The 14,865-nt window shown below is 37.1% G+C and overlaps 1 protein-coding gene and 1 pseudogene across 1 annotated transcript in view; both read right to left on the reverse strand.

Annotated features, from left to right (window-relative positions):
* The window catches only part of GLCCI1 (glucocorticoid induced 1), a 155,200-nt gene that overhangs the window by 116,882 nt on the left and 23,453 nt on the right, over positions 1-14,865 (reverse strand). The window contains exons 4-5 of the mRNA XM_011943520.1: positions 14,602-14,750; positions 14,134-14,194 (exon numbers count right to left, since the gene is read on the reverse strand). Coding sequence (XP_011798910.1) covers positions 14,134-14,194; positions 14,602-14,750 — 210 coding nt within the window. The remainder of the gene's footprint in view (positions 1-14,133; positions 14,195-14,601; positions 14,751-14,865) is intronic.
* On the reverse strand, positions 2,204-8,161 carry LOC105512785 (annotated as a pseudogene).

The following is a 14,865-nucleotide window of genomic DNA, read 5'->3' on the forward strand; positions in this document are numbered from 1 at the left end:
AGCAATGGCAACAAAAGCCAAAATTGACAAATGGGATCTAATTAAACTAAAGAGCTTCTGCACAGCAAAAGAAGTTACCATCTGAGTGAAGAGGCAACCTACACAACGGGAGAAAATTTTTGCTACCTACTCATCTGACAAAGGGCTAATATCCAGAACCTATAAAGAACTCAAACAAATTTACAAGAAAAAACAAACATCCCCATCAAAAAGGGGGCAAAGGATATGAACAGACACTTCTCAAAAGAAGACATTCATACAGCCAACAGACACGTGAAAAAATGCTCATCAATGGCCATCAGAGAAATGCACATCAAAACCACAATGAGATATCATCTCACAGCAGTTAGAATGGCAATCATTAAAAAGTCAAGAAACAACAGGTGCTGGAGAGGATGTGGAGAAATAGAAACACTTTCACACTGTTGGTGGGATTGTAAACTAGTTCAATCATTGTAGAAGACAGTGTGGCGATTCCTCAAGGATCTAGAACTAGAAATATAATTTGACCCAGCCCATCCCATTACTGGGGATATATACCCAAAGGATTATAAATCATGCTGCTATAAAGACACATGCACACGTATGTTTACTGCGGCACTATTCCCAATAGCAAAGACTCGGAACCAACCCAAATGTCCATCAATGATAGAGTGGATTAAGAAAATGTGGCACATATACACCATGGAATACTATGCAGTCATAAAAAGGATGAGTTCATGTCCTTTGTAGGGACATGGATGCAGCTGGAAACCATCATTCTCAGCAAACTATCACAAGGACAGAAAACCAAACACCGCATGTTCTCACTCCTAGGTGGGAATTGAACAATGAGAACACTTGGACACAGGAAGGGGAACATCACACACCAGGGTCTGTTGTGGTGTGGGGGGAGTGGGGAGGGATAGCATTAGGAGATATACCTAAAGTAAATGATGAGTTAATGGGTGCAGTACACCAACATGGCACATGTATACCTATGTAACAAACCTGCACGTTGTGCACATGTACCCTAGAACATAAAGTATAATAAAAAAAAAAGATTACAATTCACTGAAGGTTTAAACGATTGTTAGCATTTTATAGCAATAAAGTATATTAAAAATTAACAAAAAAGAATATTTTAAGATTAACAAAACAAGTATTAATTTTAATTAATTTCATTACTTTTCCTAAACCTCCCTATTTCCTAAAATTCCTACATACAATTTTATATGGTTTCTTACATCATTATAGTCAGAGGCCATAAGATTTTCTTCAGTGTTCCATATGTCCATAAAAAAGAAAAGTCACAAAATATGATTCATTTAACATTGTTTGCTTTACCAAGAAGTTAACTACAACATGTATTTCATTGAACAGGAATATCTGCATAAACACATTATTTTTTGACCACACGTTTAATACAAAGTACAACCCTGCAAGTGTCCTAAAGATTAGCTAACATACCTGAATAGTAATTAAAGGCTATAAGTCTAATATTTTTTATAACTTGACATTATTTTATACAAATGAAGATACTCATAGCACATGATCAGGCACTGTAACTCCTACATAGACAATGTTCACAGCAGCATTGTTTCAACAGCAAAAACAAAAATAAATACAACTCAAATGTCCATCAACAGAAGCATCCATGTAATACTATACAGCAATAAAAATGAAAGCCACAAAAGTAAACATTCTGCCATCTATACAAAACTGAGAAACATACAAAATTAACATTTCATTTAGAGATACCTATGTACAAAACAAATGACCAACACAAATTTCCAAATAATTACTTGAGAGGGACAGGGTTCTTATGGGATGTCTAAAGTGTAGGCAATATTCTAGATCTTAAGCTGGCTGATGAGTACACAGATATTCATACTTATTATCCCTTTGCCTTATAAGTACATGTCTATGTATTTTGGCAGTATACAATACTTCATTTAAAAAAAAAAAAAGTAAAAATGTGAAAGACTTCAAAAATGAAGAGTACCATTTATGTATAACAATAAAATTATTGTAAAAAAGTATACAAAGAAAACGCTGAGTTCTTTCAGTGCCCTATATAATCAGTATTAATAATCTAAAGGGCGATAATCCCAGTATGAAAAAAATAACAAGCTTTGACACAAAATCTGAACATCTGCTTTCCTGGCACTCTAAGTTAGACAAGGGTGAATATGTTGGCCACTCAATTCTGCCTCTTCATCTTTCATGTGTACTTAGATTTTTCTTTATCTTTGGATTTCTTTGGATTTCTGCTTCAGTCTCTTTTTACTCCTTTCTCTTTCGTAAAGATGTCTGGTATTTGGATTTGTGACTATTACTATAATGGCCCTTCCTCTCTCAAGATCAGCTATGACTTCAGTTCTGAGTTCAGTCTCTTCTTTTTACTCTTTCATTTCTCCCAACAGCTTTCTTCTTCTTCATAGTGACCAAACTCCAAACTTTCTCTATAATTATCTGGATTAGTATTTTTGATAGGTATGCAGTCTTCATCTTCTTTTTCTTCAGAGCAGTGATGGGTTTTCTTCTTGTGTTTTTTCCTTGTGTGTGAGTGACTTGACTTTGAGTCTTCTGCCTGCTCATCTAGTACAACAGCATATTTTGCCGGACTCCTGTTTGGGCTTTATCTTTCAGAACCAAATTAGATGGTTTATCCTGTTACTTTTTATACTCCTTTAAATCACTCTTGTTGTACTTCCCACCTTTTCCTTCCATTTAACCTTTGTAGCAGACTGGGTAAAATCCATGTTTTCTTCTGTCATCTATAAGTACACTGTCCATTTTTAAGAAGGCTTTCTCACAGTCTTCTTCCTTTTCAAATTCAATAAAAGCATACATCTGTAATCCCAGCACTTTGGGAGGCCGAGGCAGGTGAATCACCTGAGGCCAGGAGTTCAAGACCAGCCTGGCCAACATGGCAAAACCCTGTCTCTACTAAAAATACAAAAATTAGCCCGGTGTGGTGGTGCACGCCTGTAGTCCCAGCTACTTGGGAGGCTAGGTGGGGAGAATCACTTGAACCCAGGAGGTAGAGGCTGCAGTGAGCCAAGATCACGCCGCTGCACTCCAGCTTAGGCAACAGAGTGAGACTCCATCTCAAAAGAAAGAAAAAAGAAAAGAAAAAGACAAGACAGAAAGAAAGAAAAAGAAAAGCGTAACAGAGGGTTTCTCCTGTCTTCCAGTCCCAGATAACTTCATAATTTCTTATTGGCCCAAATCTAGAGAGTATTATATCCAAATCCTCATCTGTAGTCACTGGATTCAATTTACAAACACAGCAGATTTTTCTGGAGGTTTAATATCTGCATCAGGTAGGTCTCCTGCCATTCTAAAAGTAAAGCCTGAGTTTTAGAGCTTCTTTTTCTGCCTTTATTTCTTCTACTTCTTCAGCTGACCTTTCTTTGAAATGATCAATTTCTTCATCTGCATCAATTCTACCACTCTTTAATTGTTCCCTTGTAGGTTCTGGTGATAGATCAGGGATTAGTAAATGAGGAGTGCCATCAAAAGGGATCATCTAAAATCACTGTATAATTTATCCTGATATCCTGATATGATACAAAGTCCTTGTCAACAAAGGTCTCATTAATTTTCTTAATTATGTCAATGCCTTCTGTCACCTCACCAAATACTGTATGGTACCACCAAGGTAATCTAGATTTTCTCCTGTAGTGATAAGAAACTGAGATCCATGTTGATCACTGCCATTATTCACCAAGGACATTGTGCCTTTCTTCTTGTGTTTAACTCTCGGGACGTTTTCTGTCTCAAAAAAGCTTGCTTGATCACCATACAACTGGCCAAAAATAGACTCTCCTCCATGACCAGTCCCTATAGGATCAACAGTTCGTATGATAAAATCCCTTTGTACACTGTGAATAAGGCAATAATTGTAATATTTTATTTTGTACAATCTCAAGAAATTAAAGCAGGCGAGTACCTTCTAGATGCTTGGCACTACCATCACAAATGTCCTTAAACCGTGGTACCTGCTGTCAAAAAGTTCACAGTTGCAAGGCCGCTGCTCAGTGTACAAATCAACAACCACATTGCCCAAAGTAGTAGAACCACCATGGCACCCACTCCTCCTCGGCTATAAACCCTGGGGAGGTTGCTAATATTTCTTTAAGGCAAAAACAAAAAGTCAATAGAAACTGAAAATAGGTAAAGTCTGATTATAAGAAAGAAAAATAGGGCCAGATCCAGTGGCTCACACCTGTAATCCCAGCATTTTGAGAGGCCGAGGCAGGCGGATCACTTGAGGCCAGGAATTCGAAAGCCCGTCTCTACTAAAAATACCAAAAAATTAGCCAGGTGTGGTAGCACACTCCTGTGGTTCCAGCTACTTGGGAGGCTGAGGCAGGAGAATCACTTGAACCCAGGAGGCAGAGGTTGCAGTGAGCCAAGATCGTGCCACTGTGCTCCAGCCTGGGCAACACAGAGAGACACTGCCAGAAAGAAAGACAGAAAGAAAAAGAAAGAAGAAAAGAAAGAAAAATGGGTCACTGTGCATTCAACAACCAAGGTTTCAGGTAAATGGTGATACAACACATGAAAAGTTTGTCACTTCCCATTCTAGCTCAGCAATAGCAGATATTTAGCCAAAGTCAAGTCCTCCTTATCTCAACAGCCTCACAAGGCATCACTGCCCAAGATTACTACACAACATTATTACTACATATTACTACATTACTACACAAGAAGCCACATCCAACAATACAGTTCAGACTTCTGCACTAATGTATATGTGTGCAGAGAAAGAAAGGGCCAGTGACATTATCCAAGGCTAAACTATAGTATAATATTATAATATGTACAGGCAGCGAGATATATTAGATCTAAGCATGTTATGGAAACCATAGAATGAAACAATTAATATTTTAAGCTTCATCTAATGAAAGAAAAATACAAATAAACAGAGTGGCAACTTCAAAACAGAACACCAGAAAAAGCTTAAGCTAACTTAGAAATAAATAATTCATATATAAAATCGAAAGCTCAGTGAGAATAGTATATTTCTGAACAAGGAAAATCAGCTAAGAATTTGACCCACTCTTTGTTACCCAAAAAGATAAAAAGTGAGCAAACGCAATTCCCTGAATGCGTTTCTTTCTTTTTTTAAAGAAGAGGTCACTCTGGCATGTAAAGTATTAATAGACCTTTAATATATACTTTTTAAGCTATATGATCAAAATATTGCAGAATACTGTAGCTTTTTTCAAGAATCTAATTTCTGAGCACAGTCTAAATCCTCACTTTCGCAATACTAATGAAACTGCATTTAGCAATGTTTGCCAACACCAGTTTAGTTAAGTCCTAGATACTTAAATGATCTGACTTAAAGCAGAAAGAAGACAGTTGATTGAGTCTTTTAGGGGCAATGTGTCAGAGTAACTCCAAGAATACTTTAGAAGAAATAAAATTGCACTTACAGAACTTCAAAAGATATTATAAATATATTTTGTTTATAATGAGCTAATATATAAACCAATCTATATTTTACTATGGTATTTTTGTACCTTCATGGAAAGATCACTTCACAAGTTTGTATGAGGAATAGTAAAGTTTCCATATGGCTAGACTTGATGTAACCCTGAGCCACTGAGTCCTGTTTTTATTATCTTCTAAGATACCAGCATTACACTTCACTAATTCAATGTATAACTGATATATTTAACTAGAAAAGTAAATGTAATTACAGAAGAAATGTTATGAGAAACTTTATCCATCACAAAGACTCTATATAACACTTTTAATCTCCTAACAACAAATACAATTTCTAATGTTACTTATAAAAGAAAACCATTTCCACATTAACTACTATGCAGAACTTACAGAAAGCACAAATGACATTGAAAAAAATGCCAAAACACCCTGGAAGAAATTATGAAAATAGAGATTAAAATTTCTTTTCTATATTATATCAACAAACCTAAAAGAGGTGAAACAGCCAAGTAGATATAAACAAATTATTATTATTATTATTATTTTTTTTTTTTTTTTTTGAGACGGAGTCTCGCTCTGTCACCCAGGCTGGAGTGCAGTGGCCGGATTTCAGCTCACTGCAAGCTCCGTCTCCCGGGTTCACGCCATTCTCCTGCCTCAGCCTCCCGAGTAGCTGGGACTACAGGCGCCCGCCATCTCGCCCGGCTAGTTTTTTGTATTTTAGTAGAGACGGGGTTTCACCGTGTTAACCAGGATGGTCTCGATTTCCTGACCTTGTGATCCGCCCGTCTCGGCCTCCCAAAGTGCTGGGATTACAGGCTTGAGCCACCGCGCCCGGCCAAAATTTTTTAAGGTAGTGTGCCTTGCTTTGCCATGACAGTGTTGTATAAAAAGATACTATGTTGAAAGTTGCTAAAATATCAAAGGATGATAAATGTAGAGAATCATAATGATGGGGCTGAAAGTAGCCATATACTACATTATAAATGGGCAGATTTTTAAAAGTTTACACTGCCAAATATGAATATACAAAAAAGAGACCTTATTCTACTCAGATTTTGAAATGTCAAGTGAATGGAAGTTTTTAAAAATCAAATGCTAAATTCTGTCTAAACAAAGTGATAGGTCCTTCAGGGACCAAAGGGAAGGCCCAATGATGGCATACTTACTGGGGATACTTGCAGCTATTTTAAGTTCCATGCACACTAGAGTCTAGTCCCATTTAGCTTTCTCTTCTTCCTTCACCGCCCCAAAGCTATATTTAGCCTTTCTATGACTTAACTTTATAAGCAGTGGGATAATACATTGTGCATACTTTCCTGCCCCATAACTAACTGGGTTCCAACAACAACTTTCAGCTATCTTGAAGTCAGGACTTAGGGCATTACAAGAGCCCTGTGCATGCTGCCTGATCTTGGGCAAATTACTTAACTTCCCAGGACCTCGTTTCCTCATCTGTGAAAAGAGGTTAATAAAAGTACCTTATATTGGATTCTACCAAAGATTAGTAGTTGGCATAAAAGCTCAATAAATAAAAACTTTAAGAATCCTCTAGCCTAATAAACTTTTTCTTTTCAATAGCAGAATCTAATCTTTTCCCTACCCAACCAAAATCTTAAAAAGCCTATTTCCTTCATTTTAAAGACACAGAAGGTAAGATGCAGAGTTAGTGGCTTATCATAAGTCAAATGTCAAAACTGAAAAGATAACTCAAGTTTCTTGACTCCAAATCTAGTATTTCTCAGGATACATTTATGTGTCTAAGACATATCTATGGAACCATTTGGAAAATAATTGCTCTAGTCTTTCATTTGATAATTAGTTCTAGAGAAAACAGCCAGGTTATACCATCAAGGACTAGTCCAGTCAAACATGCTTTGCTCCACCCTCATCAGAAAAACAGCAAATAATCCCAAAAGCAAATTTATAGAATCAGTTATAGTGCAACTCTAGTCAGTCAATACTCACTCAGTCTTATTCTCAATATCATCTATAGTAATCATTTTTATGTATCTAAGCTATCAATAATAGTTATCAATGAAGCTAATCAAGCCACAAGGAGTTCCTTTATACTTGTTCACTGTGCTTAACAACCAAGTGTGTAATAATGTTAGAAAATGTTTCATCAGAAAGTTAATTTTTTAGTAATGTAAAAGTTAAAATTAGCTACATGGAACTATTCACAGAAGTTTTCTTTATGGCCAGACAGAATAAATAAGGAATTATTACTGTCAGTAGTTAATAAGTATTTGATCTTCAGTAACACTAGACAGGAAGTTGTAGCAGTTTTTGCCTTTTCATTACGAAACACATCTAGATGGTTGGTGGATTTCTTAACCTTTTTTTTTTTTTTTTTGAGACAGCACCCCATTCTAGCACCCAGGCTGGAGTGCAGTGGGGTGATTTCAGCTCACTGTAACCTCTGCCTCCTGGGCTCAAGAGATCCTCCTGTCTCAGCCTCCTGAGTAGCTGGACTATAGGAGTGTGCCACCATGCCCAGGCTAATTTTTGTACTTAGTGTAGAGGCAAGGTCTTGTTATGTTGCTCAGGTTGGTCTTGAAATCCTGAACTCAAGCCATCTGCCTGCCTCAGCTTCCCAAAGTGCTGGGATTACAGGTGTGAACCACCATGCCCGGCAGGATTTCTTAACAATTCTAATAACCTGGTAGACAATTTTGGACACTGACCTTGCCACACAACCATGGGTTACCCGTTTCATTTCGTTTCTTTTTTTTTTTTTTTTTTTGAGAGAAAGTTTTGCTCCTGTTGCCCAAGCTGGAGTGCAATGGCGTGATCTTGGCTCACTGCAACCTCCACTTCCCAGGTTCAAGCAACTTTCGTGTCTCAGCCTCCCAAGTAGCTGGGATTATAGGGGCGCACCACCATGCCCAGTTAATTTCTGTATTTTTAGTAGAGACAGGGTTTCACCATGTTGGCCAGGCTGGTCTCAAGCTCCTCACCTCAAGTGATCTGCCCACCACAGCCTCCCAAAGTGCTGGGATTACAGGCATGAGACACTGCGCCTGGCCCACTAGCTTCTTTAAGTCATCATTATTTTTGGTGAGCCATCATTAAGGTGTACTATGGTGAACTTCATTAAGTTATATATGTACACAGTTCAACCCACAAATTACAGGCTCTTGGAAGCCTGCTGTCTTTTGGGAGGGCTGAATCAACCTAGTGCCAGTTGCTGGGACAATCACCTAAGACCAGTCTCTGTTTAGTGAATCCTGAAGTTTTCATCAGTTTAGCACCATATGTAATTAACTTTTAACATTTATGAAGAGAGAAAAGGGGAGAAAAGCACTTATATTCACTATAAAGTGATTCGAGGACAGTACAGATTCTGATTACATGTAAGAAAGGCCAGATACAATCATGTTCCTATCTCCAGAATCAAGAATTTCTCTCTCTGTCTGTCTCTCTCAGGAACAAGAATTTCTCTCTCACACACACACATTCTCTCTGCCTCTCTCTCTTTATGCAAGAAAGAAATGGAGAAAAATGGCCAATCCATCTATATTTTATTTTAGTTACATTCAACAAAGTAGGTCTCACATTTTTAGACATTCTGAAAATGTCAGATCATATCCCAGCACAGCGTAATAGTGCCATGGAAACAAAAGAAAACCAATTCCTTTGTCATTCTCAGAAATCACAGCTGATCATCAACATCAGAGTCTTTTTTAGTTAGGAGCAACAGGATAGTTTTATGGAATGAACACTGGATCTGGAATGAGAAGATTCACATCCTAAATCCTTGCTGAATCAAAATACACATTGCTTAGTATATAGTTAGCACACAAATACATGTTTTCTTCCTTCCTACCTACAACTAGAGACACAGCATAGTATAGGTGAAGTCACTGAGGTATTCATGAACTTGCTTCTTGGTATGTGCCTCAGTAACATTTACTTGGAATAAACAACACTGCTTAAAGGTATCTGCCATGTTTGTTCATGCTACAGTGAAAAACTTTTCCACAATTTGTTCATAATATAAGTAAAATCCTTAGACTTTTCAGAATTATTGCTAATCCATTATAATTTGTTTTTCAGAATAAGCACAAAAATTCTTCTAGAATAGCTACATGATGAGTCAACTTATGGTCACTTTCAAGGGTCCAGATGAAGAGTAGCGGGAAACACAGGTAGTATCTGCTCTTCCATCAGTTCCCTAGGCTTTCTATATCAATATATGAGTACTTGTATTCTCTTTCCTCCACTTACTTTTGGCAGAGACCAGAAGTTACATAAATTCAACCTCTTGTTAAAATAATTAAACAGTATGTAGCACAAAAAGAGTGTCAGTGATTTAGCTTCTCAGACACTTAATAAAAGAATAAATTATATACTGAAGACAAAAAACAGTGTCAGACACAGACTAGGACAAGGGCTGCCAAAAAGTCTATCTTGGTGGTGTCTGGGAATGTTAAGTTCTGGAGAAAAGACCAAACTAAAATTAAGAAGAACTAAGTCATTAGAATATACTCTTTAGCGGATTATTAACTACCTGTGAACGTTTTAATAAAACAGACTTCTAGAATTTTTTAAAATTTCAGACTAAGGAAAACCCTCTCCGACTAGCCATTTGTTGAACACTGTCATTTATTTCCATTCTAGTCACTGCTGTGGAGCCCAGTTACTCCTTTATTTTCTTATTCACATGTAGTCTGACTTATCACAAGTAAAACAAAAATTACAAGGATGCCATTATTCTTTAACATTTCCCCAAAGTACAAATGCTAATTTGCATTAAGTCCTTGCAGAAATGTACGATGCAGTCCTTCAGTAAAAAGTACTGTAATTAATAAAATGATTTCCAGTTCAATATATACACACAGAACTTTACATACAGTTAAAAACTGATTAAGGTGATTTACACGTGCTAGGTATTCAATATTCAATACCGTTAGAATAACAGTTATTTGAGAGGAATATAATCTTTGAACATAAGACAGATTTTGATTAAATAACTATAAATTCATTTATCTATTTTGCTATTCACTCATTGATCTAGAAATTTTAGGCACCATGAGATAACTGATGGAAAAAATTAGTTCTGTAAATAACGAACACTGCTGCTCTCTAGTATAGTTTTCTGAGAATGAAAACCTTTCCCAAAAGTCAGTATGTGAAACCTGTTTCTTTAGAAAAAGCTAAAACGTTAATGTATTTTCACTCTAGTAGAAGAAGGCTTTGAAACAAGTTTCTATAAGCACTCTAGGAAAATTAATTAATTCTAAAATGGAAAGGGAGGATCTTAATTTCCAAGAATATCAGCCTGAGAATAAACTTTATAGAAAGAGAATATCTGAGTATCTCTTTTAAAAGAGAAAAAGTTATTAAAATGTTTTGTATTCCACTGAGAACAGTATAAAAATGACTTAAAAAGATAAATTTAAGGAAAAGATAAAAACTGAAAACACAGGCAAACATATTACATGTGGTTAACATTATATTTGTATTATCTCTTAGAATAGAATCATAACTTCTTTATGTATAAAACAATGTGGCTGTCAAGATGTTCACGAAAAAGTCTAATCAAATTTCACTCTAGAGTTAGCAATCTGGTAGCGTATTAGGCCTAAATAAACCTGATACGTTAAATCAGGAACCAACACATGCTATTTTTCGTAACAGGAGTTATATAAATTACAAGCTCTTCCATGTTTTTATTAGATTTGGTACACTTAAAAATAAGCTGTATTCTCCATCCAGAGTACTCTAAATATGACTGTTTTTACATCTTTTAGAACTTATAATTCATCCTAATGCTCTATCTTTACAAAACACACACACACAAAGATTTGCATTTCCTACTTACTATCTTGGACAGTAAAACTATATTTGTTCTATGTTTAAATCCACGGGTTCTGCTCTGTGAGGTTTCAAAAAGAAGCAACTTTATTATATTTTCTTTCGGTTGTTACTAATGATTTTAGCTTAAAGATCATTAATTTTAACATCAACATCCTGCTTTTTCTCATTTGAGTTGCTCTATTTATCTCAAAGGTAGACTTTATGTATTACCATTACAAAAAAAAAACTATTTGCATAATACTTTATGATTTTACATCTATTACAAACACATCACAGGGAGCCTGAGGATTCATTCAGCAGCCTGTCATTCACCACTGCAAGACCCTTCAGAACCAAACAAGAGGGAGGATGACATTTTACTAATGGCAAAAGTACAGAAACGAATGTAAATAACAAACCTTGAAGTTTTAAAAATACAAAAGAAAAAAAGAAAACAAGCAAAAAGAGGATGACCCATGAGCACAAACAAAACAGTTTCAATTTGTAAAACCCCATGTCCTCTATATATACAGCAAGGTGTTTGGCAATTTATGTATTTCTATTATGGTAACCATTTAAATTATTTAAAACTATGCTACAAAAATAAAGGAAATTACCATTTTTCCTGGGTTGTATAAATTAATATTATAATATTAAAATTGACTATTCCTATTTACAAAATTCGGCTTTTCCTCAGCCTTGTGAAACAATCTGATATCAATTCTCTGTTACTCTAGCCTCAGCCCTACAAATATTCACATTAAGAATGCTTAAGACGCAGATAATGACATAATGTATTTAGAAATTGTGTTGTTTCATAATTTTTTGGTAAAAGAATCATAAAAAAATTTTAAGCTTCCATATTTTCTCCTATAATCATCACTCCAGATGAAATTCATGAAATACTGAATGCTCAGTTATGTCACTTTTAGTCCAAATGCCCACAGCACTTGCAGTTTTTCATAAACAATATGCCTTTCTACTATATACCTACCCCTTGAGCCATCAACTACTTCATGTTTTAAAATGTAGTTTCAAACGCAGTTTTAACACCCTCTTGCGCGCACACACACACACCCACATACACTGAAGTGTGCAGAAAAAGGAGGAGGTGGAGAGCAGAGGAAGAAATGGAGCACGTTGTTGTTTTTCATTCATGCAGTATAGTGATGTCAGTGTCTGCAGCAGCAGTGGCAGCGGCAGGAGCCTTGACCAGTGGAGGCTAAAATCCACTCAAGTCAGAACCTTACAGCATTCAAAAGAAAGTGAGAAGACAATCATTCTAAAAATTAAATCAACTGTTCAGATCATGGATTTTAAATGGCTAAGGAAACAGAATAGATTAGTAGGACAGTTTTAATTTGGGTAGTGGGGGTAAAAGGCGGGACATGGAGAAGTAACATAGGAGTAATATAATCATGGAAATGGGGGTACAGAAGCCCGCATTCAAAAATCACTTCAATGTAAAAAACTGACAAAACCACTTGGTGTTTAAAACAGTAGAAAAACATCTCTAGCAAAGAAAGCCCTTGCATTCCCAACACAAGCTCTCTGACACTGCAAATCTGTCTGCTGCACAACCAGACTCAGAAAAGTGTTTTCATCATGATTGCATTAAAATCGCATTAAACTCGGATGTGCCATACTACAACAAAGAGAATAGTTTAAGCCAGATCACAAATTTCATTAAAACTGCTTGATGATGGAGCATGTAATTCCTAAGCAATTAAGCCTTTTGAAGGATGCAGAAAAACAAGTTGTACTATTATCTGTTGTAAGATGTTAGTGTTTATATACAAAAGGGGAGGAGGGTACTAGATGACCATTATGTTGTTGCAGCAATTGCTGAAACTTCTCTTACTCACACCCACAAGACCCACAATCTGCAATGCTTATTTTATGCCTCTTAGTCCCTACAAGAAAATCCCAAAACTTAATTTGTGCACTGTTGAAGCAAAATCACTAAAAAATTTATGTAACTGTTTTCTGTTCATTCTGTTATTTCTCATTTCATACAGTTCTAGAAAATGCGCAAGAGTTGCATATGGCATTAATCTGTTAGAAAATGGTGGCCTTTTCTATAAAATACAGCCAAAGATGTGTGTTCAGTTGTGGTCATTATTAGGGCGATCACGTTGTTTTCATTCATTCATTCAGGATTTGCTGGAGGATGTCAGTTTCTGCAGCAGCTGGCTTGACCTGGGGGAGGAGTGGAGGAGTGCATTCCTCCCAGTGCATACAGATTACAGGATGTATTTCTTGGTGCTCATGTACTCATCCCACTGCACTACATCCTACACTGGTTCAACATCAAGTGGTCAGAAAACAAGTGCGTTAGCAACATGCTAATTACAGGTCTGAAATATTAAAACAAAAACACCAAGACTGCAATGTATCATAATGCAGACAACCACTTTCTCCAACTCTTAACACCTTCAAGAAAACTCCATTAAAAAAAAAAAATTCCACATACCACATAAACAATGTACAGACTTTGACAGTGTTTCCCTTCCAAACAGAGATTTTTCCACCCAGCATGATCTGTTCCCTCCACAATGCAGCAGCAGCATCTGTAGCTCTAGGCTGGTATCTAATAATATTAGCTATTCCACTCTCCCTTATGAGCTTTAAGTCCCTGTTTTGGCTAATCTTCCTTTTCTCCCCCAGGGCTCAACTAGATCATGCACTGTGTCCCTAGACACAAACAAAACCAAAGCAAAACAGAAAACACTAAGGGAAACCCACAGCATCCACCAGCTCACCATTACCTTTGACACCTAACAAAAAAGAAACTTGAGATCCTTCAACAGCTCAACTGAACTGTTAAGCGTACTTAAAAATGTAAGGAAAAAACGAACACGTTCCACAAATAAGTTTTCAGAAATTTACCATGAAAATCTCCGGTTGAGCATAAACTGTTTCCAGTGCAGGAGTGCTCTGATGCATGAATATATAAAGGGGAGGGGAAGAGAGAGAGGGAGAGAGAGAGGGAGAGGGGGTGGAGGAGGGGAAAGAGGGAGGCAGAGAGAGGGAGGGAGAACTGAGGGAAAAAATCGTATACACTTCAAGTGCACATTCAAAACTGTCCCCTCTAGCAGATATCATTACATCCAGCCGATATCCTTACATCATAACTAATGCCACCATCCCTCTAAAAAATAAAAAAATCATCTCGGTAGTTATAGGCACGTTAGCAACTTTGCAGGAAAGCACAAAGAGACTGTAGAGATTACAACCACCACCTTATCCGCGGCTGAAGAGTTTGTGTGCGTGTTTAAGTGTTTCGCCCAGCTCCTCTTTCCCCGGCTACAAACAGCAAACACACGAATGAGCTAGCCAGCTCTTAAACTGAAAAACCTCTCGAAGCAGGCGAGTGATGGAAGAGAAAATCTGAGGGGCGGCATGAGGGTCAAATAAAAGTTGCTTTTCAGTTCGCTCCTCCAAGCCCCGCAGCGACCGCAGGGGGGTGAGATTCCCAAAGCCACTTTCACACCTTCGATAATGCACTAGCAAAGAGAAGCCCGAAGAGGCTGAAGTTTCCACGGAGGGCACCGTCGGGGAGACGCAGCCCGGGAGGACGGGAGGGTTGGGCTCGCTACCTCTGCACACGGGCGAGCCGGG

The sequence above is a fragment of the Colobus angolensis genome, unplaced genomic scaffold (assembly GCF_000951035.1).
Source record: "Colobus angolensis palliatus isolate OR3802 unplaced genomic scaffold, Cang.pa_1.0 Scaffold104, whole genome shotgun sequence".
Taxonomy (NCBI): Eukaryota; Metazoa; Chordata; class Mammalia; order Primates; family Cercopithecidae; genus Colobus; species Colobus angolensis.